The sequence below is a fragment of the Cyanistes caeruleus genome, chromosome 13, assembly GCF_971803275.1.
Source record: "Cyanistes caeruleus chromosome 13, bCyaCae1.hap1.1, whole genome shotgun sequence".
Classification (NCBI taxonomy): Eukaryota; Metazoa; Chordata; class Aves; order Passeriformes; family Paridae; genus Cyanistes; species Cyanistes caeruleus.
The window spans coordinates 15,875,067-15,900,933 of NC_141713.1; the positions used below are offsets into that span (position 1 = coordinate 15,875,067).

Here is a 25,867-nt window from a genome sequence, read left to right on the forward strand (position 1 = left end):
CTTCGCAAAACAATTCTGTCATCACTTCTATATAGGGTTAGTTGATGTCTTCCCCCTCCTTTTTTTTCAGTGAGCTAAATATAATAAACGACTTCAAAATGGAATTAGTTCAACAGCATTCAGCTGAAAGCATTTATTTATATGAATCCAGTTATAAACCATAACTCAAAGGCATGTTGTAAAGAAATTTACTTCACTGAAAATTCAAATAGCAGGCTTCTATATAAAAGTGGTATTAAAGCTTACACATTAGTACAGTCAACATAAATTCTGATTTTAACAGGCTTGGATAAACATATAAATTTTGGCTCAGTGAGTCTGCTTCGGCTGTCAATACTCTGAAATAGATACAAGCTTTAACAAACCTTTAATTCAAAAGCCCATTACTGTACCAACTGAAATAGAAAGACTTGAGTATCAAAGAGGAATTCTTTCCCACTTTCATGGTATTACTTCTGTAAGACATCAATTGATCTACAGCCCCTGAAAGAAAACAACTCGCTTCCCTCTCCTGGATAAAAGTCAGTGCAGTTTTTTCATCCATCACAGTGTAACAGCATCAAAACACACCTTTTGCATCTGCTTAAAACAAGGAAAAAAACACCCAGCAAATCACAAAGCCATTCCGTGACATGTCAATTTACTTTTTCTGGCAGATTCTCTACAGGAAAAAAAAATGTTTTCATTGAAAAAACCTAAACGAAGATTTGTTTAAAGCAGCCAGTAGGAGAGAAATGAGGAAAAAGAGAAGGAAAAATTTATACACATCTGCATATTGCTAATGTTACTCTGAGGTTCTCTTCCACTTCATAAAGAAAATATGGAGAGATTCCTGCATCCAATGTCCTGAGATTTAATAAATTGCCAGACTAACTGTTGCTTACTTAATGACTAATAACAGCCACAACATTCAGCAGCATCTGATAAATTGTGTAACCAACTTAATTTACCCTCTCTTGACACTAAAACCAGTTACTGTTAATAAATAATGTCTAAAAACATTTGGGTGGGATCTTTAATTCAAATGAACAAAGTACTTGGAACTACTGCGACAGCATTAATGGGCAGGTAAACAAATACATGCTTATTTTCCTTCCCTCAGCACTGCTGACATGGTCTCCTTTAGAACACAGTCCTTTGGTTTCCTGTGTTCTGTCACTACACACTCTTTTCCCTGAGAAAACACCATAATACTTAAACTCAGCTTCTTTTTTTGTATGGGAACGTTTTTTATTCTTTCAGGCCATGCTAAATCCCCTTTGATTCGCTTGTTCAATTACCTTATCTCATAATGAAAATGGTGTGATTTTGAGTAGCAATAACAAGCACAGCTTCACTGAGAGACCTCACAGCACTACTGGCCCAGCTGCAAGGAGGGAAGAATTCTTCCCCAGGTATTGCACAGAGGCAGCTCAGCCTGCATTTGGCGCCAGGGACCAGCTGCACACAGGCAACTCCACTGGGATGAAGAGAAATACAAACAGGACCTGCTACACCAACCTTGGGGCCGCTCGCTGTGAATCCAGGCAAAGGACAACTTCCTCTAGACAGACTTTGGGACAACAAAACACTCTTGAGAAGAAGAGTAAATGCCTAAAAGAGAGTAAGTTTGGAATAATTTCTCCCCTTCAACTAATGTGATTTATGAGCATTCCAACTGGTTGGAACACAGTATTATTTTCAAAAGGAGAAAATGAGTAGGTACTTATAACTAAAAGAATCTCAGGACTACTTTCTACTGACATTGCTTACAATGGGCTTAATTATTTATGGGAAGAAACCATCCCATTATATATCTGCCGGAATTTTTGAAAAACAAATAAAGGGAATAAAAATTAAAATCTTGTTTGCAAAGCACTGGATTAGCAGCAAGCAATCTGGGTTTTGTCTCCTCGGATAAATCTCCTAGATAGCTGGATCAAAGAAGTCCTTTGTGAAATAGACACTCTACTGAGATGTTTGGAGACTTGGAACATTTTCCAAAGTGATAACCATTTTGGTATCCAGCTTAAGACAACTTTGAAAGCATTTTCTGAAAACTGGAATTAATTATAATTAAATTAATTCTTCTCCCACATTATATTTAGTGATTATATTTGAAGTCTTGCTATGTAATTTCAATTATTAAGGTGCTTTTACACCAGAAGCAGATAAAAGTACTCAAACTCTAAAACTTCCACCAATGAGAAAATGCTTGGCTAACAAAAACGGACTAATTCAGAACTAATGCCTTTGCCAGCACACAGCAGTGCTTTTCATGTGAGATACACAGCTTTATGCCAGCTTTGGACATGCTCCTAGAACTTTAACTTTAGGCTCCACAGAGACAAGTTGGACATCTGTGCATGTTGCTCATTCAGGATATTCATTCACACATAAAGAGATCCCACCCCCTGCTAATACAAAATTTGAACTTAGCATAGTTACCCAATCGTTAATGCTGTGGCAGCAGCCCAAGAAAAGAAGTTAAGCCACACAACCCCACATTATTTTTGCTGGCACCTCCCTAAGAAATTTTTCAATTCAATTCAATGAGGGGAAAGAGAAAAGTATTGCAGGATTTCATTTTGGGATTTTGATTTTACGAGCTGCTAGCAACTGTCCCTGGGCAAGCTCATACACACGCTCTGTGACATGAACTCTTAACCTGATGCTCCAGGTATTCTGTAGGTGGGAAGGAGTCTCAAGAAGTTCATTGTTGGTGTTTTTGTTGGATTTTTTTTTGGTAATTCGAAAGTGAATTTTCCTTCAATTTAGCACATGAACTTAATTAGTCTTTCTAAAATGTAATGCTCTTGTCTCATCCAAACACAGTCTGTGCCAGGCAGCAGGTCAGGACTTGACACACTCGAGTGAGGAAAGCTCCACCTTCTTTTAACAGCACGGTACAAACACGTCTGCAGTTCATTCCACAGAGCAAGGTATTTACACAGCTACTGTATTTACTTGAGAACAGCGGTCACTATTTAAAACCAATTATTATCATTTCCTGAGAAAAGGCTTGACTTCAGCATGCTGAGCATCCTGAACTGTCCCCAGCGCCCCTATGTGCAGAATGAGCAGCCAGCGCTACCAGGACTCCAGCGTGGTGCAAGATCCAGGGAAGCCACTTAGTTGGTAAAGCTCTTCAAGCACAGCCCATTTCTCCCCATCAGCCACACAAAGGACACAGAACTGGACCTCCTTAAAAACAGCTGCATGATTCTTTTCTCTAAACAGAAAAACATGAATTGATCGTCCCCGTAATGTCTTCCTCCAATTCCCAAACATGTCCGTTTGTGAAGGGCTGAAAGCTCGTGGCAATAGCTCCTTCTTCTTCCTCCTCAGCCACAGGGCTTTGTCATGGTACATGTACTGTCCCAGAACAGAACTCCTTCTCCAGGTGACACTGTTGCACTGGGATAAAGATTGGTTTTAAATGTATTTCTGGAAGAATAATTCGTTCATGTTGTCATCACAGCCTCCCTGATCTCTATATACACAACTGCACCTCTTTACGGTAACGTTACCCAAGATCCTGACTTTTTTCCAAAGAGATAATTACAGACTGCTTGATGACAATTATTTCCAGTCTCAAAGCAAACAAGACAAACAACGGCACAAATCAGTGATCCATGTCGTATCTTAGACAACAACGTAATTATCAGAATGAAAGTATTTAAAGCACAGCATTAACAAAAGGAACATTCTGACAACCCTTTACCTGACACTGTTTCACAAATATAAGAATATAGTCTAGGGAGCTATCAGAACATCAGCTTGAAGGTAGTGTAAAACACTGTGACTGGTAGCAGCAAAGGTGTTTTATTGCAAAGGAAGTGCTAAGCACAAGCCAGAGTCTTCCTTCACAGATGCCCATGCCCTGGCCTTTTGGAGACTTTTCTGTCCTTCCACCAAATGCAAATGCTTGTCTCTCCTGAGGTGCTCAAATTGTTATTTTCAAGCCTTGATGTCTTAACACAATTCCCAGCAGTTCTTCTTAGCCCTTTACATCCTGACTTCTGTTTACTGATGCACCACTTCTCCAAGTGTAGTAGCACATCAATTAATTATACAGCAGTCTGCCTAATCAGGTTTCCCCAGGGTTTTTAACAGAAACCCTTTGTATTTCTTAATGATTCCACGAGATTGTAACTATTTTTAGTTCTGCAGTAAAAGAAATTAGTCTGCTGACAATACTATCTCCTAAAAAGGTGGAACTGCTATTAAAACCGTTGATCCAAGCACACTTGAACTTTGGAGAATTCAGATTTAGTCTGGATCTTATGATTAACATTTCTGTGTATCACATATGCAGCCATCACTTACAGAGATAAATTAAGTAGAAAGCCTAGAAATGAAGAATAGATGTGACCTACTTAACATTTTAATATTAAAACAGATAGATTCGAGTAAACGACAAAGTCTCCACTGCCTTGAGTACAATTCACTAATTGGTCAATGACACTCTGACAATATCCTTGACCAACTTCTCACGACCTGTGTTCTGCTGAAAGAGGACATGCTCTACATACCCAAGATCACTTTTCTTTAGTTGTAATTGCAGACATGCACAAACTTCCTCTCTAATTTAAGGAGTAATTCAGTATTAATAAGAAAAAACAGCAAAACCCCACCAAACAACAGAACCACTACAAACTAAAAGCACAAATCAGCAGAAATACATCAAGCTTTCACATTACAAAAGCTCAGAAAAACAGTAAAAAACAGGTGGAGAACTTTTCAGAGATGGTCACGTATTTGCTGAATTGTGTATTTGACTAATATAGGCCATAATTAAAAATATTAAGTAGACAGCTGCCTTACTACTAAAGAGTTTTTCTCATAGATCATAGAACAGTTGATGTTGGAGGCACCTCTGGAGATCACTTCATGCAACCCCCACTCAAAGCAGGGTCAAACAAGGCTCAGCTGAGGTTTGAGTACCTCCAAAAATGGAGACTCCACAATCTCTCTGGGTAACACGATACAGTACCTGACCACTGGCACAACAAATAAATCAAAAAATAGACCTTTCCTTTCATTAGAGCATCTGAGACCCCCTTTGCCCCTCCTCTCCCCAGTGAAATGGCACTGCTGCAGACACAGCTCCCATATGTCACCCAGGCTGACACACCTGAGTCAGTGAGACCCAAACTGCAGCATTGACATCACCTAAGCTCCGACACTCCTACTGAGCGCATCGGCACGACCGGATTATGAGACACTGCTTCTAACTCTTAGTCTTACCTCTTCCCCAAATCAGAAATGAAGATGTGCCAGAGATCATTTCCACATTATGAAAGCAGCTCTTTATAGCATTCCATGGGGACCTGTCTGCAAGGATGAACTGTATCTCTGTGCAGTTCCTTTTGTCCTGTATTTGTTCTTTGATGTACAAATACGCCACAGACTAAGCGGTGATCTCTTTGATGTTGAACTTTTATACTTTATTGCAACTAGCATACTTACAAGAGGAGCTGCCAGTCATTTTCCCTTCTAAACATTCAAATTTCATGAGGCATTTGCTTTGTGAGTCAGATTTCTTAGTAACTTGTTTTCAGAACTTCCACAGGAACTGTGCTACTCTTCTGGACTGATAACTTGATTAAAAATCAAGACCTGATCAGGTTTTTCAGGTATTACAAATTAATACGAGTATTGGCTAATATATCTGAGTATATTTAACATAAAGTATAATTATGTAGTCAAGTATGTATTTCCTCACTCTCTTTTAGGTAATTCTGAATGGTGCCTGGAATCCAGCAGTGACCAGGAGTAGCTGCACTGGGAACAGGACAAACCAAGACATACAGCAGTGGACCTTTCTGGCTGCTCTACCAGCCTTCAACACTTTACAGTTCAGGGACTTCCAGAGCCCGAGGCAGCCTCTGCAGTACAGTTTTTCAGAAAGCAGTATGTACACATCAAATTTTAGGCTGACAACACCATGGCAGACTAAATTACAAAGTTAGTTACTTCTGCAGCAAAACAGTAATCAACACTGGCAGAAATAACGTGTTAGGAAGTGCAAAGTTACCACCACTAAATGCTACAGCTTTCAGTGTGACATAAAAAAAGCGTTTCTATTCTGAAGCACTTCTGTGAGAGTTTTAAATCAATCCTATGAGCTGAAATTCCTTGGAGTGAGATTTTGGTGTTCACAAGGTCTCTTCTTTAGAGTGACCTTTATGTTTGGCTATTTTTCCCTTCTGTAAGTATAAACACTGTGGTTGAGAGGGAAAACGTCAGAAGAAAATTAGAATATTTTGGAACAGTGACAGCAAGGAGGGAGCATTTCCCCATACTGAGCTCTAGGTTTCCACAACAAAAATCAGTGCTGTACTGATGCTCCTCCCCAAGCCAAGTAGTTTAAAGGTGCATTGTCAGTGTGCTGGCCAGAGAAACGCACCATGCTGGACATTTTAATCTCAAGTTATTATTTTAAAGTGAATAAACTATACAATAATTTTAGATGGCATTACTGAGGAAAAAATATTTAAAATTAAACCAATCTGTAAAGATACTGATTCCTCTTGCTCCAAACCATTTTGCAGCTCAGAAAGGAGAAGTGTTGTTAAGAGCTAGTGAGGTGTATGCAAAGGAAGGAGCACACCAGCACCTGCCATGCCATGCAGCCAAGGTGCTGCACTCCACCTTTCTGGCTGAGAAATGCAAAATTAATCCCAGAAATACCAGCAGATTTTTAAGAAATCTGGACAGAGCTAGCCATAGCAATACTGGAAACACCACATTTTCAGGGCCTTTTTCAGGTTCAGGCAGAAGTCAGTTCTCAGTGCTCACCCAGATTCTATCACGTGCAATAAAACAACCCACCAAGAAAAACACAAGGGTGAAATATCGCTCGTGTTGCCGAGAGACTTCATACATAGCGTCCACGGAAACATCGCATGTGGGAGGTGGGAGAGAGAATTTTGATCCTCCTTGAAGAGAACAATAGGGAAATCAATTTCTTAATTTAGCTCCCTGAGCTGGCCCCAGTCCAGCCCCCGAGGCCCCAGTGGCAGCCCTGGGCCAGCGCCGTGCCACCGGCGCTGCCAGCGTGGCTGCTCCCCGGCTATCACCGCCGAGCATCTGCAGGCAGCAATGCCCTGGGCCTGTTTGCCTCAGCCATTTAGAAGGCGCCTATGTATATGAGGTTTCTCAAATGAAACAGCTCTGGCTCTTTAATTAACCTGTCTTACTTTTTTATTATCTGTTGATATAAGAATCTGTGCGGCAGTTACAAACATCTTTATGTACTCATATTTTAAGCAAATAGGTCTTTTAATTCAATAAGGCACCCACGGTACAAGGAAAACTCTCCCCAGAATTTAACACAATGCATCTCTGTCAATCGAACAATTGTGGGGTGTGTCCCTTTGACAGAAAACAACGCTGAGCTCAGCTCCTCCAGACCATCACAAGTAATCTGCCCCTCTCCACACGGCAGAGGGTGCCCCTGCAGCAATAGTGGCAAACACCTCCCCAGCCCTGGAGAGCTCCAGCCCGACATCCCAAACCAGTACTGGACAGCGTTTTCACCCCCATTTATGTGCTCCAAAACCGGTGACATAAGGTCCACCATATGACCAATTCTACAGGACTCTAGAAGAAGGTAGTCCAGCAAGAAGAAAAACCAGGGGTGCTCTAAAACAAGCGGTTTTCTGCAGTGCACAAGACAGGTTAATTAATTCCCAAACTTGAGCAAGAAATAACTACAAATTCACTAGAAAATGTGTGTTTTCTCACAATAGCTACACTCTTGACAAATCAAACACAGCCAAAGATGGGCTAATTAATTTAGCCAAATGGGAAAATGCGCCCATTATGAGAAGTATTTTACAGTCGTTATGGGAAGAGAGCAGCTACTGCTGCTCCTGTCATGTAGTACAGCAGTTTATACTGTTTAAATTTTCGCCAGAACTAAGGTATGCAAATATCTACATACAAAAAGGAAACTCCAAATGTTCTGATGATCAGATCAGGGATCATTTTTTACTGGCTTTCACCTCTCTAGAGGTGAAAAGGCTAGAGGCTCCAGGCAAAGAGCACCTGGGGCTTAGAGAGAATTTAACCTTCTTTTGGGGTGAGAAGAAGATAAATGACCCTTTGAATCATGTCCCATTAGGCACAGGGCCAAGCAGAGGAGGCTGGACAAGAGAGCACTCCTTTCCTCAGAACTAGGAGTGAGGTAAACATCAGCTTATGTAAGTTTTAGGCACACTTAACCCATGGCACAGTATCATCTCCTAAGACCCCTGGCAGTATCACAAGAGGTGTGAATTAAGTGCCACATGAAACGGGAACTTGATTTCTAATTGAATCATGTCAATTGTACAAGGCATTAAACAGCAAATGATACTCAGATGAAGGCAGAAAATTGCTGAGCCAATCAAATACATGAGATCTCAGTAGCTGCAAGAGCTGGAAGCAGAAGCCGTTGCTGTAATCCACCGCTCCCCATTTCATGCTGTTAACAGAATTACGTCAAGAACAGCGAAGACTTCAGGAGTTCTAGAACACCAAAGAGTACACTGCAGAAGACAGCACGTGCAAGTGGTGACAGGACCTTTTCTCTTTTTTGGTTGAGAGTGCAGAAAGTATTCTGCACATACCAGGTGTGAGCAGAGGCGGCCGGAGATCCAAGCACATGGCTCTGGACAGGGTGCCCGCAGTGCCTCTGACCAGCACTGCTGAGAGCTGGTGAAAAGCAAGGCTGGCATGCAGGAACACAACCCCTGCTTCTTTGTGAACCAGGCAAAACTCCAGCTTGCGGTCCCTTCAGTTTGAAGGGACACTCTGAAAAACCCTTCGTCACAGTGTATCTGTCTATGTAAGGACTTAATATCACTTCGCCACCCCTTTGTTTGAGAATGATCAACTTCTTCTAAAGTACCTAAAGAGGCATGCAGTTTATTTTGTGAAGCACTTTGTCCCAGGATTCAGTGGCAAGAAACAGCACAGTATTTCAAAGAACATAAACAGTACACGATAATTACATGGCTGATACCCTGTAAGTATACTGACTATTCTATTTGCATTGTTCAGAAGTGAAGAGGTTAGACTTATTTACATCCAAGCAGCTTTAATTAAGCTTTGAGATAAATGCTCTTTTCATTTCTTAAAATGAAAGCCAGGATGATTATACCTCTCTCCACATCGATTTTAGCCTAGATGGCTATGTATGCAGCATGCCAAAAGACCCAAAGGCTGGAACCACACAAACAGGAGAGCCACGAGCGATGGGTCCTGCACCACTGACCATCACATAGGAAAGAAAACAGAAAACGCAGCGAAATCTGAAGTTGACTGCTTAGGTGTGGTGGAGCCGGACCACAGGTGCAAGGGAAGCTGCTGACCCCCTGCCAGTCCCCTGAGATGAAGCACTCCAGCCACACTCACTGACAGCAGCGAGAGCACAGGCTACACACCTGACCCCAACAGTGCTGGGCGACTGCCACACTTCTCTGGGGGGAACCGTGCGCTTGTGAGAGCTTTAGATGTCAGAGGTTCCCATGAGGAGCATTATCCACTGCAGACACTCAAACAGCACGGGCACACCAGCTCCGTGCTCCTGAGTGACAGCACACAGGCACCAAGTGAGTGGTGGGAGAACCTGAGAGAGATGTCCCAGCTGGCATGGCACCGGACTCAGATTTCCCTGCATATCCACTTGCTCCTGTCAACATGCCTGCTCCACCTTCCCCTGGCACGGAAAAGGGAAGCAAATGCTAATTTAATTACATTTTTTAGGAAAGTGGGAATCGGTGGTAACCTGTGCAGGCAGACAAGCTCAGAGCAGAGTGCTGGTACCTCAGGGGGCTTTCTCCAGTGCACTGAGCTCTCCAAGGCTGCCAGCGAGCTCCTTGCTGCAGCTAACCCCCAGTGGGGAGAGCGGAACAGCACGACACCCCGTGAGTCACTGCCACCCTGAATCACTCCCTCGTGTTCTCAACAGAAGGTGCAGGCAACTGGGAAACAGCCCGAAACAGCACCGAGCTTGCCAACCTGTACTTTGCAGAACTTCTCAGCCTAAATGCCTCTAGCAAGCAAAGTGAAGAAAAAAAAAACCAAACAAAACAAACCACCAAAAAACCAAGCTAAAGACTTTGTTCAGCACAGGCAGGTTACAGGATGAAGCACAAGGAGAAAGTCTGTTTCCCAGACCCCCTAAAAAGACTTGCTGCTTCAACTTTACAGTCAGTGCCTTTTTTTTTTAATCCAACAAGCAGAGGTCTGCACTGTACAGTCACCTTTTCTTGGATAACTTAGTTATTCTTGGAGGACAGAATGCTCCCCTCCCCTGCTAATGTTTATTGCAAAAAGGAGAAAAAGCCCTGATCTTCAAAAACGAAGAAGACAGTTTCTGTACTATTAGTAATGTGCATATCCCTTAGATATCAGTCCTCAAGGAAAAGACAAACCACAAAAGGAGAGAACTACTGCTTGCTTGATCTCAGGAGTTATCAGCTGTAATTGCAAATTACAGCTCACAGATAAATACAAGAAAGGTGAATACTTTTTCCTTTCATTGTGAATTAAAAAAAAATAATCCAGAAAAACATTCTAAAATGTATCAAGTCTGACTGTAATAACATTCTTGTCATATGTAGTTATTTTGCACACTACAAAAACTTATCTCCTGGGAATGAAAAGCAAAAAAAAAAAAAAGAACATGCTGCATCTCAACTTCCTCCAATACCAGATAGAGAATTTCAATGTATCTACTCAGGACAGACACAAAGATTGACCAATTTTTATTTAGTACATACAGTTTAGAATAAAATATACCAATTAGAACTCAGTTGTGCGGTCAAGATGAAATACTAACAACCCTGATAGTAATTTCTACATGATAGTGATCATTTTTACACTGTACCGTAGACAAGAGAAGCAAGAAAAAATATTTTAAACCCCTTAAGGTTAAAATTGAGTGCTACATCATCCTAGAAAAAACCCTCCAAACATGCTAGGTTCTCTATAATGGAGAGTGAGTAAAGAAATCAGTCTTTTTCACACACAGTTGGAAAGTACTTGATATAAAGAGGACTCAGTTCTTCACTAAAGTCTCTAGACACTATTCCCCAAACTCAAAAATGCCAATACAAACATTCAGCTCCCCACTGCAGAGGCAGGCTGCAGAGCTGCAGGCCCTTTCCCTGCAGCAGATGAAGCAGCTGCCATCTCCCCCTGACACCCCACATCAGCTCACTGAATAAAGCATGAGGACACTTCATATCTGTGCAGAGCCCACACCCCGAACATCAGCCTCCTCTATACCCTCTCCTCTACTGCCTCATCCCCTCAGGGATTCATTTTGTTTCATAGAAAAAGGGTACAGAAGTCCTTGAGTTGTGTACGTATCTGCTTGAGTTTTGCCCCAGTTATTCAGAATTATCCTGGAAGAATTATTTTTCAGACTGCATTACGAGCTGCTGGGAACAGGCTCACTGTTTTAGCTAGGCAAGAGCTGTACATAAGTTTAAAGAGTCTGATCTAGTGAGATGTTCAGCACCCACAGTTTTTGCTGACTTAAACAGGACAGAATCTCCTTACTTAAAAGGAGTGTCCCCAACTGAGACTTGTACAGAGCATGCAACTGCCTTTGATTTTCACAGAGCGAGACAAAGACAGATTTCCTCTTTTACTTTTAAATCTCAAGAGTCTTTCAAAGAGCTTGAAAAGTACATTTCAGCAATAAACCTCAAACCAATCTTATCCTGTGAATGTAATGCAACAAATGTCTTAGGTACAAGCAAGTCATTCAGATCAGTCATAGGAAATTAAAGCTGCAAGAAAACAGCCTGTCAGCTAGCAATTCCAAAGGCCAGATTCTGTTAATATTTAGTCAACAGTAGTTCTGTACTGGAGTATTTGCTAAATTTGATTTAACTTTCAATAGCGCCACAGTGAAATTTAAATTTAAACACACCTCAATTTGCAAAGCTACCTTTTTTTTAAAAAAACCTATGGCATGATATTTTTCCATATTTTTTTGTTTACTGGTGAAAAATACTGAGTAATTACCAACGTGCTGGAAGGCTGGTGCCAGGATACATGACAAAAACCACGTCAAAAGGTCAGGCTTGAGAGACTGGGAAAAGCTGCCCCGCATGAAGCAGCAGTGCGTGAATCCCTGTCTGGCCCCGGAGCAGCCCGGCTCTGCAGCGCAGCGCTCGCTGCATGGAAAGCACCTGGGGCAGTGGGACAGCGCCAGCAAGGGAAATGCTGCTTTCTGCCCGCCTGCAGCTCCGCTTCTCCGGAAAAACGCAGCAGATTCCAAAAATCTTGTGTGCTAATAAGGAACCAGTGGAGTATTTTTCCTTAAACAAGTGTTTTTAATGACTGAACTTTTATTTGGAGACACTGTCAGTAGAGAAGCTAGTAACAGTTCCAGTGATCCAAGCACAGACCCCCAAAGCAAAAAAATTCCCATACAGCCTAGGAGCAACAGATTGTACTCATCTGGTCCTTCTTCCACAAAACAACAACACACTGAACTTTATGTTCACACTGCAGTAGCCAGGATTAGTAGTTCAAATGCCACCTTAAAGTAAATACACCTGGGTTGAAATAGCTTAGAAAATTTACATCAGCCTTCCCACCGATCTCTATTTAGGAATGCCCATAAGAAAGATAATGCAACTATTGCCAGGTTCCTGTCCATACTTTATCTCATCAGCAGACTGAAACCTTCTGTCCAGGCCTGGTGATAGTACAAGACAAATACCTGAGCCCTCAGCAGCTCTGGCCTGACTGACATCTCTGTACAAAGCAGGTACCACAACACGGCACAATCCCACACCAAGGAAACCATCTCCCTTGGTCTTGGGCTCACCTCTGGCTCCTTACTGGCCTGACAAAGGAATTCCTGTTTCTACTCCAGTGCAGTGTATTTGCTCATCAATTCAGCACTTATCACTATTCTCCTTGAAGTCACCCCTGATCCTCCTGCAAGGGGAGACTCTCTCTGGAATAAGATCCGTACCAGTGACTACGCCGGCAGAATGATCGGATTTCTTTGCAAACCTCACCGGTGAGCACGTAAAGTTGCTGTCTCCCTTAAAAGTGCCAGCTGGCTAGCTGACTTACCTGTGTTAAAAACTAAAAATGCAAGGCTTCCTGGATACTCTACAGACTCACAGCAGTTGATAAATAATTTCTAGTTTCTAATCAACCTAGAAAATACTTATTCAGTCATTAAGAACTTTGAAGCTTCATCTCTGCCCGTTTTCTTAGAAATCAGTAGGGAAAAAAAATCCTCTTTCTGCTCTGCCTGAAATGAGAAAGTTTCATTTCCTAACATGCAGCCTGTCTCAAAGACATGTCCAGGCTCTCCCCTGGACTGCTCTGCTCCCAGCATTTTAAGTGTACGACTGCAGCTCTCGATGTGTGACAGCCAGCCAGGCTTTACCCACCCAAACCTGGATGCAGGCTCGGGACTTTTCAGAATTAAAGAGAACATGTTTGCCAGAACATTGTGTCGCAAGAAAAATAAAAAAACAACTCACAAATTAACTTCACATTGAATCAGTTTGGGCTATCTAAACAGCAATAGGAAAGGCATTAATACTCACCCTTTTTACCTAAGAAAGAAAATTAAACCCAGTATGAAAATCCCGTATTCTTTTGAAGACCATAATTTTTTGCACTTTAATGTCAGAACTGTAAAAGATTAGATGTCACCACAGAATAAAGAACAAACAAGATACTCAATTCACCTACAGATTTTGCTTTTTCCCCTTGTACTTTCGAGCTTAAACAAACTGCATTCCTTATTCTATTGGTCTACTTCTCTCAAATCATAATGTTGGCCTGTGGATCTATTATTTCATAGCAGTCAGAGGCCCTTTTAAGACAAATGGCAACACATTTCCTTCAGCTGAACCCTGTCCAGCAAATTAGAGAAAGGATAAAAAACCAAGTTTTTCAATGCACTATAAAACTAAATATAATGAAACATGAATTAAATGGACTACAGAAGTAGTCTGTAAGACATACAAAGACCTAAGCATTTCCACAATAAAGCCACTAGGAATTACACTTTAAAATCCAAAAGCTGTGAAGCTGTGCTCTGCCAAGATTTTACATCAGTGTGGAAACTGGTTTAAATGAAACTCCCAAGAGAATAAAAAATACATTTCAAAGTTGATTTGCTGTAAATCATCTGCCTGCTCTTTTACGACACACCTTAAATCTCTGTCCAGAAGCATACAAAATAATCACACCCTTCAATTTTTTTGTTTGTGTACTTTCCTCTCTTTATAAAAAAGTTTGTTTATTTAATTTCATGGTTCTAACAGGCTTATAAGGGATATGCTGAAAAACTGTTATCAGAATATGTATAATCCTAAAGGACTGCTAAAATAGCCATGTAGTTTGCACTTAAAAAAATGCACTTCCTTTTGTTACAGATGCAAGCATTTGAATCAACCCCATTACGTTTTCTTGCCAAATACATTCAGCATAGCTAATGATTAATGAATATAGTGCTTTTCTTTTTATTCACATAGGCTCCTCTCCAAGAAGAAAAGGAAGCCGAGTAATTGAAAATTATCATTCTTAAACACTATGCTGCTACTGGTGTGCCTTATCTAGTGCCTTGCAAAGTGGAAAAAAAAGGAAACAGTCTCTACCTGAAGCAAGACCCAGTATTCTTTTTCCAGGTAATTACATTTTTAAAAGAGAAATTTTGCCTAAAATTCATTTTAAACAGCACACATTTGGTATTCTTGTGGGGCCATTAAATTCGAATGGCAACAATTAGAGGCTTTAGAATACCGTGAAAGAATATTGCTCGTAAGTAAGATGGTTATTTGATTTAGATTTCTTTTTTCTATATTAAAAAAAAAGCCCCAAACCTATGACTTTAAAAATACTGCAATGCAAAGCTCTACCGTGAACCTAATTTTATTAGGAAACAGGGCAGACTACAAACGTACCTCTAAACTTTTGGTATCTCATCAAAAACTTCGTTTGACTGTCCTCAGTCTGCCACTGCCCCTCATTAAGGACTCGAATCCGCAAGAAGAGAAAACTCCAGGTTTAGAAAAAATAAATCACTAAGTAGCTGGTCTTTCCTTTTATTCCAAAGCCTTTGAAAGACGAGCAGCTGTCTGAAGACGGCATTTTAGCCTCATCAGCTACCCATAGGATGCTGCACGTCCTTTCCTCTTTGCTAGAGTCAGATTTTACAGAATGCCTTTTCTTCGCGGGTTTGTAGAAAGCCCAGGAACATCTCGTCTCCGCTCTGAGCGACTCCAGCCCGCGACACCGCAGCCCGTGCCTGCCCAGCGCCGCGCTGGCGCATCGCCTCTCCCTCTCTAACTTGCAGGCGCCGCCGTGAAGCGCAGCGGCTCCGCGGCGCTGCCGCCGGCACCGAGCCGGGGCTGAGCCGCGCGTCCCCCCGAGCGCTCCCGAGAGCCTCCCGCCGCCCGGGGGCCGCCGCCCGGCCCGGGCAACCAGCGGGGCCGGACCCCGAACGGCGGCCCCGGCGCGGGGAGCGCGGAGGCCACGGAGCGCCGCGGCTCCGGCCGGCCCCGCTGAGCGGCCGGGCCGGGCCGGCCCGCGGACTCGCCTACCTTTCATCGCGGCGAGCACAACGCACATCATTTGTCAGCGGCGCACGGCGGGGAGCGGAGCGGAGCGCGGCGGGCAGGAGGCGGGGAGGGGAGGCGGGACGGGCCCTCGGCGTGAAGCACCGCCGCTGCCTCAGCAGCAGCCGCCGCCTGCCAGCGGAGAGCCACGCCGCGCCGCCATCCCCCGGCCCATAAGAGGCTCCATGTGACCCGCTGACACGAAGCCAGCCCCGGTCCCCCGCCTTGTTTACACCGGTCGCTCCGTCCCCTCCCCTGCCGGCGCCGAGGGGCGGTCACGGGGCGCGCCCGGCCTGCGGCACCGCCCCCACCGCCCCGGGGCTGCTCCGCCCGGCCCGGCCCGGCCCGGCCCGGCCCGGCAGGTGCTGCTCTGGGTCTGAGGGGAACGGCTCCGCGGCCGGGCCGGAGACAGGGGAGCGGGGCCGGGGACAGCGGGGCCGGGGACAGCGGGGCCGGGGACAGCGGGGCCGGGGACAGCGGGGCAGGGCCGGGGACAGCGGGGCAGGGCCGGGGACAGCGGGGCAGGGGACAGGGGAGCGGGGCCGGGGACAGCGGGGCAGGGCCGGGGACAGCGGGGCAGGGCCGGGGACAGCGGGGCAGGGCCGGGGACAGGGGAGCGGGGCCGGGGACAGGGGAGCGGGGCCGGGGACAGCGGGGCAGGGCCGGGGACAGCGGGGCGGGGCCGGGGACAGGGGAGCGGGGCCGGAGACAGGGGAGCGGGGCCGGGGACAGCGGGGCCGGGGACAGCGGGGCCGGGCCGGGGACAGGGGAGCGGGGCCGGGCCGGGCCGGCTGCCGGGACCGGTGACAGAACGGGGCGGTGGCAGCACGAGCGCTCCCGCAGTGCCCCAGAGCAGCTCCCGACCCCCGGGTCCTGGCCCTCAACTCGACTGCGGGTTTGTTCCCCCACAGCCCCCCGGAGTGGTGTTTTAAGTAAAAAATAACTGTATTGCCGCTGCATCTGCACCTAATAGTCTTTGACTTGATCAAGCAGAGCAGCATTTACATTTTAAATCTGTCTGGTGATGGGTTCATGCTTTCTTAGGATTTACTTGGAACGTCTGAAGCTTGATACCACTGCCAGAGTTTTCATCTATTCTATAGTATCAGATGTCACTGTACTGTCAGTCTGTGAGATGAAGTTTTGCATTCATGGATATACACACATCCACACTACAGGAGGGATAGCGCATGACTGAACACACATAGAGACACAAAAATAATTCAACCTATTAAAAACCCTCACACTTAGCTGAAAATTGCATTAGCAAAACCAGTATTTTTTCCAATTCCTGTCTTAGCCACTGGAATAATCCGTCAAGACATATAAAACCACGCCAAAAAAATCGATGCATTACAAGCTGTTTAAGAGTGGACAGAATATGCCATTTAATCTAACAACCACAAGTGTAAGTATTTAATGAAAATAAGGGAAAATAGCTTCAGACAGAAGCCGGGGGAGCCATCTTAATATTTGAAACAAAACCCTATATTTAGAAAGCTTTTATGCGGTGAGGACACTGAAACAATCTACTAATAAATGGCCCTTAGTGGCTAATTCTTACCTATTTCTTTAATGAGTTCTTAATACAGTATAATATTATTTAAATGTGATTTAAATGTGATTTGAGCCAATCAGTCTAGTCATTCAAGCCCCATTAAAGCTGTTTTAAATTTTCCTTATTTTAAAAAATTAAAACATTAAAAATTCCTAGAGCTAATCTGTTGCAGTAGTGTAAATTTAGCAGATAACTTTGCCATAAAATTTTTCATCTGTATTTGCTATCCTTACATTAAGCCATTCCTGCCAATAGCACATGTAGAGTGAGATACTGCTCAGTAAATTTACAGTGGCAGCCCTGGTCCCAGATGGGTTTGTGTTCATGGAGTTTTGTCTGCAGCAGGAGCTGTAAAGTTGCAATGTGCTGGACAGAAATCTTACAGGGCATTCTGGACTGAATCAAATCCCGCTCATAATGGTGCTCAGAGCTCTTCAAAGCCTGGAAGATGCTGCTTTTACACATGGGCCAACTGTGGAGTTTAGATTAGCCTAGAAGGCTTGAAGAATGCTAAAGAGAAAAGAATGTCTTAATGTATTGTAATGTGGAGTTAGATCTTTGTAAACATTTTACTCTGACACAGCAAGTAATGTCAGATTGATGGCCTGAAAAATGTCACAGTCCATTAGCACTAGTTGTCTTGTCAGACATTTAACCTTAAGGTACACAGCATTACATTATTACTGATCTGGATTTGTTTCCAGTCCAGCTGAAATGCAACTGGTAATCTGGAATGACATCTGATGTGCTAAACGGATCTAGTAATAAGCAGATGACACAGATTTGCATTCTTACAAATACCTTACAAAGGCTGCTTCATAAAATTATAGAAGATTTGTCATCAGACATTTTAAGTGAGAAGAGCATACCTAAAATAGTTTATTATTTGTTATCAATATCCCATCTAAAGCCATCTGCTGACTTTTGAATATGTAAACACACCCATTCGCACTCGGGCTTTCTGTATCAGATTGACCTCATTAGGAAAACTCCATCCAAAATCCATTTCCTTCCCCATTTACCAAACTACTGCAATAGTCAAAGTCTCACTGGAGTTCAGACACTGCAGCAGTGACAACACAATGTGCCAGTCAAATAATACTGAGCTGAGTATTACAGTACACTTGACAGGCAATTGCTCTCACTGTTTGTGCAGCAGGGTTTCATTTGACTGATAGGAATGCTTCCCAGTTTCCAGAAGCTTGTCATCTATCCTGCTTGTTCCTTAAGCTTTTGATAGATACCCAAGAAACACCACAAGACTACAAACTCCTCACAGGAGTGAGAAACTACACCTCAGGGTACACTGAATTCTTGCCTTGATTTCTGCATTCAAAGACCTCCTAAACATGTCAAATGTATTTATTAATGGTTCAGACTGAGCAGTGACCCACAAACAGACCCTGACCACAGCACGTGCTCATCCTTTGAGCCGCTACAGCACAGCCTAAGCACACCCAAACGTCCAGGAGCTACAAACCTTACACATTGCTGCTTTAGGGATGGGAACAGATTGGGGAACCTTATCAAGCATTGTTCTGTGTTGTACTGATAGAAAAGGTGTTCAGCTTGTCAGCCTAACCACAAGCCTGTGCAACAATCTAAGGGAAACAACTGTTTCCAGAAATGTTTTCAACCCTGCTGCAAAACAGAGAAGTGTTAAATTGCTGCCAGAGAAAGGGGAAACACCTATGATAGCTATTAGCACTGGTAATGCAAGAGACACTATTAATGGAGTATTCTAAGCACAGGACAGAAAACACTGAGAAGCTCTACTCCTCCACCTCTTTTTAAACCTACTGAGCAAAGTAATAAATTCAGCTTCCAAGATGAACCAACAACTACTCCTAACTATTTGCTCAAGGACATCCCCAAACAGAAGGAGTTTAAATGCAACTAATTAAATGAAGATGTTTATGTTGTTCTGACTTGAAATGTGAGTGGGGAGCATTTCTGCAGACTGTTGGTCATGTTTTGCATTCTTGCCTAAGCAAAGCTGCATGGTTAGACTTAATTTAGGAATAATTTTGAGACCTCCTTATCACTAAAATTTAAGATTTGAATAATAAATATGGGGCATAACCACCACTCTTCTTCCCTACCTAGCACTGAGGAAAAAAGCATTCTTTAGAAAAGAAAATGTGTCATGTAATCACCCCCTGTCTGAAGGAGGTTTAGCCACATAGATGAAGCTGTCAAACCACTCTGAGGTACAGCATTTACCCACTGCTCTGTCACTGCTGCAAACACAACTGCATGCAAACCCCTTGCAGGGCAGGGGCTGCATGCTGCATTCTCCCACAGAGATGAAAACCTACTTACTGGGAAGGAAATGTGATATAAGAACACTTCAATAAATCATCCAGAGCCTCCACATTTTTTTAGCTTTAGCAAAGACAACTTCACTTTTTAAAAAATGACCTAGGGCTAGTTTCACATATATGTTTTCACTTAAAAAATGGGCTTAGACTGGCAGTATAAATCCACATAATCATGCATATTTTTAATTGCTTTTCTGAAGTCTTCATAGGCTTGCAATGATATAAGTTCTTTAAAATGTTTAGGAAATCTTACATTGATTCAAATAGGCAGCAGCTTAGAAATGCTCAAGTACTTTTAAATACTTTTCATATAGAAAATGTTGAAAATTTATTTTCAACATTTAAAGAGCTCCTCTGAGGGGTTAAACTCTGCGCAGAGATGGTGACAACAGCAGCTGGTAAATGGGAAGAAGCAGGTGATACTGAAAGCAAAGCCTTTCTCCAATTGGAACCCAATCACATGTCTCATCAGGCGAAGCATTCGGCTCCCAGCTCATACTAGTGTTGCAGGTCTAGATGTGACCAGAGTTTAAAACATACAACAAATTCCAAGCATTAGAACACTTTGGTTTTGCACTTTTGGCTTCTTACTCAACAATTAGCCATATGTGAAACCATGCAGGTGCAGCTATCACAACATCCTTGTTTACCAAATACACCCAAAACCAAGTGCAGGGGAACTGCAGCTCTAAATAATCTTTAAAAACACAATTCACAATTCTGTCCACCCTGTTGGCAATCAGTTTTTAAGTGGTTTCCAAGTGATATATGCAACACCCCAAAAGGAAAATGATTGCTCCTGAACACATATCCCCCTCTAGATTTACTGGTATTTTAGTCTTCATTTATTTCTAGCCCTCCAAGTAGCACACTGTTGAAGATGAATGTAACTGAGGTTGTCCTCATTAAGTTGCCTCTTTTCATCTATTTAAAACTGCGACTATGCTGACCCTGCAATCATTTCATTTTGCTTCAGACAAAATCCCTGCCTCAGTTCCTGCTGAGGAGGTGTGCTTTTGTGCCGCGTGGGCCTACAGCTATACGTCTTAATCAAGCCATTTTAGAGACTACTCCACAACTCCCAATTAAGTCCATTGCTATCCCCAACTGTTGAACTGCTTGCTGTGCTCTGCCAAACAGCTGCTGCAGCTCTGCACCTGGTGAAATGAAGTATGAGTTGACAAAATATTTTGGGGTTCATCTGGATGAAAGGTAAGTCCAAAGTCATTATTATCAGCTAGGCATGCTGTTAGTAGCAAAAGATTTTAAAGATCTAGTCAACTGAATTTTCATCCGGTTTCCTCTCACCTTGAAATCCCTTGAAAGGCTATCATATTTGCTGCTTTTCAGAATTTAAGGTAACAGCAGTACACTTTGGAAAGAAAGTGATTAGGAAGATTAGATTATCACCAATTCATCATATCAAACCAGACCTGGTAGCCTCCCCTTTTTGTCTACACCTAAAAGGGCATTATGAAATGATTGGTATTGGATTACTGATCACACAGCCACTGTAGACACCCTGTTTGATCTTGGAGAGATTCTCATATATACACTTTTGAAGGATCAAATCTTCCTACAGCACCCTGGCATTAATGTTGCCAAAAAGCAGGAATTGTTTGAAAGCTGTTAGAGCTCTCTCATTCATAATCTTACCAGGTTGTTTGGCCAGTGTTGCTTGCCAGAAACTGCAGCTATGCATTGTTCTGTATATCCCTTTCAGTGGGGAAAAGTCAACAGAGAGTGTATAAACCAACTGCTGATTGGCAGCAGTGCAAAGAACAGCAAGATACTAATTATCCTCAAAGAAGTCATTATTAGACCTCTGTTTAAGAATCCTTGCAATGTAATAATTTTTCAGAATAAACAGGCTCTCCAAAGAATCACCTTTTCTTGCAAATCAACTGAGACAGAATCGTGCTGGTTATAGTAGAACATCTTCAGTGTATTTTAGAATCTTTGGAAGTCCTTTTGTTCCTTATCACCTTAATGTAGGCTTCTGTAGCACAGAGAGGGAGTGGGCAAAGCTCAGTTACCAGCTGAGCATCCTGCTGCTGACTGATGAGAGCAGCTGCCTGGAAGCAGAGATCCTGTCAGCTGGACAGGTGCTGTGGCCTTCCAGAGGCCTGCTGAGAGTAGACAGAACCCTCTAAGTGCTTTAGTCCCTTTCTGAAAAATACTTTAGCAGTATTAGAAAAGTTCTCACTTTCCTAAAAAGCCTTTGGTCTATAGCATTTTTAGGGTAATAACTGGGTTTCACAAAGTGTTAGGTCCATTTCCCAAACTTTTGTGCATACAGCCATTCACAGAAAAATTGCAGTGCTCACAGGGATGCCCAAGACCAGCCTGGAGCATTTGCTACCCCCAGCAGATTTATGACTGACCTGACTACTGACTTTAGATCATTAGCCAGTTATATACCAGGGATAGGTAACAGGTTTTTTTCCCATTCTTTTAATTCCTGGGCTTCCATTTCTGTCCTCTTTTGCATCTTCAGGGATAGCCAAGGAAGGAGAAATGGTTTTAGTGAGCAGAGCATGAGATGAAGTGGGACAGGTTTCCTGCTCAGAATCTTCCTCACAAATGTGCCTGGCAGCACCAAGAAGGAACCCTGGAGTTTTCTGACCTTTTTCTGGTGAATGGTTCAACAATCAAGATGATATGGGCATACCCCAGTGGATCCTCTGCCACTCCATGTGCCATAGGTATTTACAGCACTTCAGCCTCTTTATTTCCTTCCTGCTTATGGCAATGCTCTCATCTGTTGAACAAACTGAATGCTTCAGCTATTCTTAAGAATAACCAGAGAAATATAAGTCTACAGCCAGCCAAAGTTGGACCTTCTGCCCATAAACTCTGGAGGTGATGTCTGAGTTGAGTTGCCAGAGAACAACTGAAGCAGTCTCACATATGTGATGAGGATGTTCCACACCAGGAATTTGTGTTGCACCCACTCCCTGACTGAGTAAAAGTAACCCAAGAGCAGCTGTAAATATGCCAACATTTCAATTGCTTCATGGTCATGCCCAGTGGCAGTCAAACCTCCCTCTTATGCTATATGAGACCAGCAAGCAAATTTTGCCCATTTTCAACGATGCAATTAAGAATGTGAGCATTATCTGGACAGGTTAGCTGTGCTGGGCACTCAGAGAACTAATATGGAAATTATTTTTGTTTCATGGAAAGTAGAAGCATCTGTCCAGTCAAGCAAACCAAGCAGTTATTCTGCATTATAAAATACACTTTTTATAGCTATTGATGTTTCAGCTGGTATTGCCACATGTCAATAGTGGGTTTGTTGCTCACATTTTAAGGACAGCTTTCAGGACAGGATTCATCTAAACTGACACAGTCTGATCAGCAGCATCTTTCCTGTGAGCATCTACATGATTTATACAGCTTTGCATTATAGAGTATTCATGCTGTTATAACAAAAATTTTAAGATATTTTACATTTTCTATGTCTCAATGCAAAATACAAGCTTAGAACCAGACCTGCTTTCCAGGACAATTAAAATTCCATGTTGAGACTCCAGAATTAAGTCTTCAAGCCACAGTTCCATGGGTTTCTAAGCCTGTCTGACCCCTCTTCCAGCACAGTGCTTAACAGAGGGGAAGTAAATACTGTGCTTTAGCATTTTCTCCAGTTCCTCCTCAGATTAATACTGAGCTCCAGAACAGAAACATGCAAGTCCAACATATTCTCTGATCATGTACCTACAGTAGACCATTGCTAATTTCTCTCATTTCTCACTTCTTCAAACTTTAGAGCCACTTCAGCAACCTTCATTCCTGATGTCTTCCTTCACATCACCATTACATTCTTGAAATTATCAAAGAAAAATCATTACATCTGATTTCATTAGTAAAAAATAAATGGCAGCTGATTATGGCTTTTAAGGCTTCACCTTTAAAAAAAACATAAACTTTCATTATTTATTTTCAAAAGTCAATATATCTTCAACTACTGTATTTCAAACAAACAAAACACTGCAAACCTACTTAGAGTGATAAATAAACAATGATACAGTTCCTAGGCATGAAATCTATACAGATAATTCCTTTGCATAATTCTGATTAATAGACATGATAATGTGACACTGTTGAAGGATACTAGACTTTAATAGAAGCAAAATGAGAAGATGATTCACTTACAAAGGAAGGTAATTATCTGAGAGCACTGTTTTGCTAATAATCACCAAGTTCAGAGAACACCTGCACAGAACCAACTTTCACTTTGGAAAGGGGAGTGCAGTATTCTAATCTGATAAATTTGATTACAAAGCAGAGCATATAGAGCAGAACACCTATAGAGAATCATCTATTGCTTCATCTAAAATTGTGTTTTATAATCTGCATTTGTATTAATTTAACTCATGACAGTATTTTTTTTATTCTGTTTAGAAAGGAAAACGGGAAGGATTTAGAAACCTTCTCATTTTCTGTTTTAGTACTTTGATCTGAGCTACTAGCACTTGCTTGATAAGAATCATTTTAAACTCATAATTTAAACCTTATTAGCATACACCCATCTTACAGCAAAGAAAGTGCCAGGCATTTTTTGCATAGGCACATCATTCCTAATTATTTCAATTCCATTCTAAAGGATCTTTGACAGGGCTACTGAAAGGCTTGTCAGAGAACAGGGAAACATTATGATATTCTTTCCCCATATCCCTTTCCTCATTTAATATGAGGGACATTCTAATAGAATCAAGGCTAATTTAAGAGCTGTTAATCTTTAAGGATGCTGTAGCTGGGGAAGTTACCTCTAGCACAGGGCAGCTGCTCTTCAGACACTTCTCTGGTCAGGTTCTAAGACATACACCACCCTGTCCTTAAAACACAAACTCCTTCACTCCAAAGTCCCTGTGTTGCAAGCAGAGACACTTGAATTTTAGTACTGGATTGTTTTGGCTTTTTAAGTGTTCAGTAATTCAACAATGCTTTTAATGATTCTATTAATTTTTAGCTAAAACACAGGGTTTTTTTAACTGACTTCCAAAAGTCATTAAAAAAGTCTTCACTGACTTTTTGGGGTTCTGTTTCTACAGTGCTTTTTCTATTTTGAGAGTAATTTATCTGCTTTCTAGCACGAACTACTGAAATCAATCTGCACTTTTAGTTAAAGTCCATCATCAGAGCCATTATATGTTACATTTGTTCAACAAACTACTATAGTTACACAATCCACAAGAAGTTGCATGGTAACTGCAGCTAAGGTCCAGCCTGCTGCACCCATCTGAGCTGTCCTGAAACCCACGGGGCTACTCTCACACCTCTGGGATGAACAGCCTGGATCCAGTGTGTTGGGGCACTGATCTTCTATGGACTCCATAACAAAGAACCAGGTGTTCTGCAATTTCTGAAAGAGGTGAGGAGCTGTCAAGTAAAACTAAGAAGTGTATGAGCTGGGGTATGAAACAGTGAGAAATTAAATACCTGCCAAAGAACCAAAAACTCAAGAAAATAACTACTCACAGAAGTAGGAAGAAAATTAAAAAAAAAAATAAATTGAAAGATAAAGAAGGGTGTACAAGATCAAGGTATGTTAAGTTCCTCTTTTTCAGCAGAATTACAGCAGCCAAAAGCTTCACTCCAGTTCACTGATCAAAGTGCCAGCCTGCTCACTGCTGAGGACAAGCCAGATGAGGGGTGGAAAGGAGCCCCTGTGCATATGATAAATGGCTGCAATGTGCTCAATGAATGGATGGCACCATTTTTTAACAAATTAGAGATGAATGGAAGCTGGATCACTTCTAACAGCAGAACACTTCAAAAGGAGCTGAAAAAGAACTGAAGTTCAGAGATATTGATGAGATCTGCACCAAAATGCAGAGGGAGGAAGCTTCTGAAGCTTCCACTGCTGAAGATAGTTAATATGATACACAGTGAACAGAAATTGATACTGGGAGGAGAACTACCAATGTGAAATAGATAAGGTATGGCAAACTACCTCAATGTGAAAAATTAAGAGAACTTATGGTATTGTAATCCAGAAGTCATCTTCATTTTTCTTCATAACCTTCTGCTTAATAATTTTGAAAAATCATAGAGGAGAGGCAAATGGTAAAAATCAAAGGATACTCTGATAGAAGCAATTACTTAAGGATTACATTTTCCTGTAGCATGTTTCTGAGCAACATGAAATACTAGACAACTCTTTCTGAACCTCAGTTTGGAGGGAATGAGAAAATACAGTGTTCCCTGTGACAGCTTTTTGACTCTCCTCGGTATCTGTGCTGCACCTGCTGCATTTCCATGCAGTACAGAAGGGAAATAGGGACAAGTAGCAAACAGGAGCTGGTGCTAACAGAACCTGAAAGCTCTGACTCCAAGTCAAGAGCACTAGGAGTGCTCAGCAATGCTCAGCAATGCCCAGGACAGAAGAGATACAAGCAGCAAGTGCA

The 25,867-nt window shown here is 42.4% G+C and overlaps 1 protein-coding gene and 1 long non-coding RNA gene across 13 annotated transcripts in view; one reads left to right on the plus strand and one right to left on the minus strand.

Annotated features, from left to right (window-relative positions):
* RORA (RAR related orphan receptor A) overlaps positions 1–25,867 on the minus strand; it is a 396,157-nt gene that overhangs the window by 47,647 nt on the left and 322,643 nt on the right. The window contains exon 1 of one of the 12 annotated variants that reach the window (XM_086849265.1): positions 15,564–15,873. The exons of 10 other annotated variants lie outside the window; for them this stretch is intronic. In XM_086849265.1, the coding sequence (XP_086705391.1) occupies positions 15,564–15,594 (31 nt within the window). In that variant the 5' untranslated portion in view covers positions 15,595–15,873. Of the gene's footprint in view, positions 1–14,924; positions 15,018–15,563; positions 15,874–25,867 lie in introns of those variants that run through there. One more of the 12 variants, XM_086849264.1, reaches the window with a different exon arrangement.
* Positions 15,869–24,971, plus strand: LOC111934208 (uncharacterized). Its single transcript, XR_015275879.1, has 4 exons — positions 15,869–15,940; positions 16,879–16,986; positions 20,434–20,669; positions 21,955–24,971. It is a non-coding gene; the product is annotated as an uncharacterized LOC111934208 (long non-coding RNA).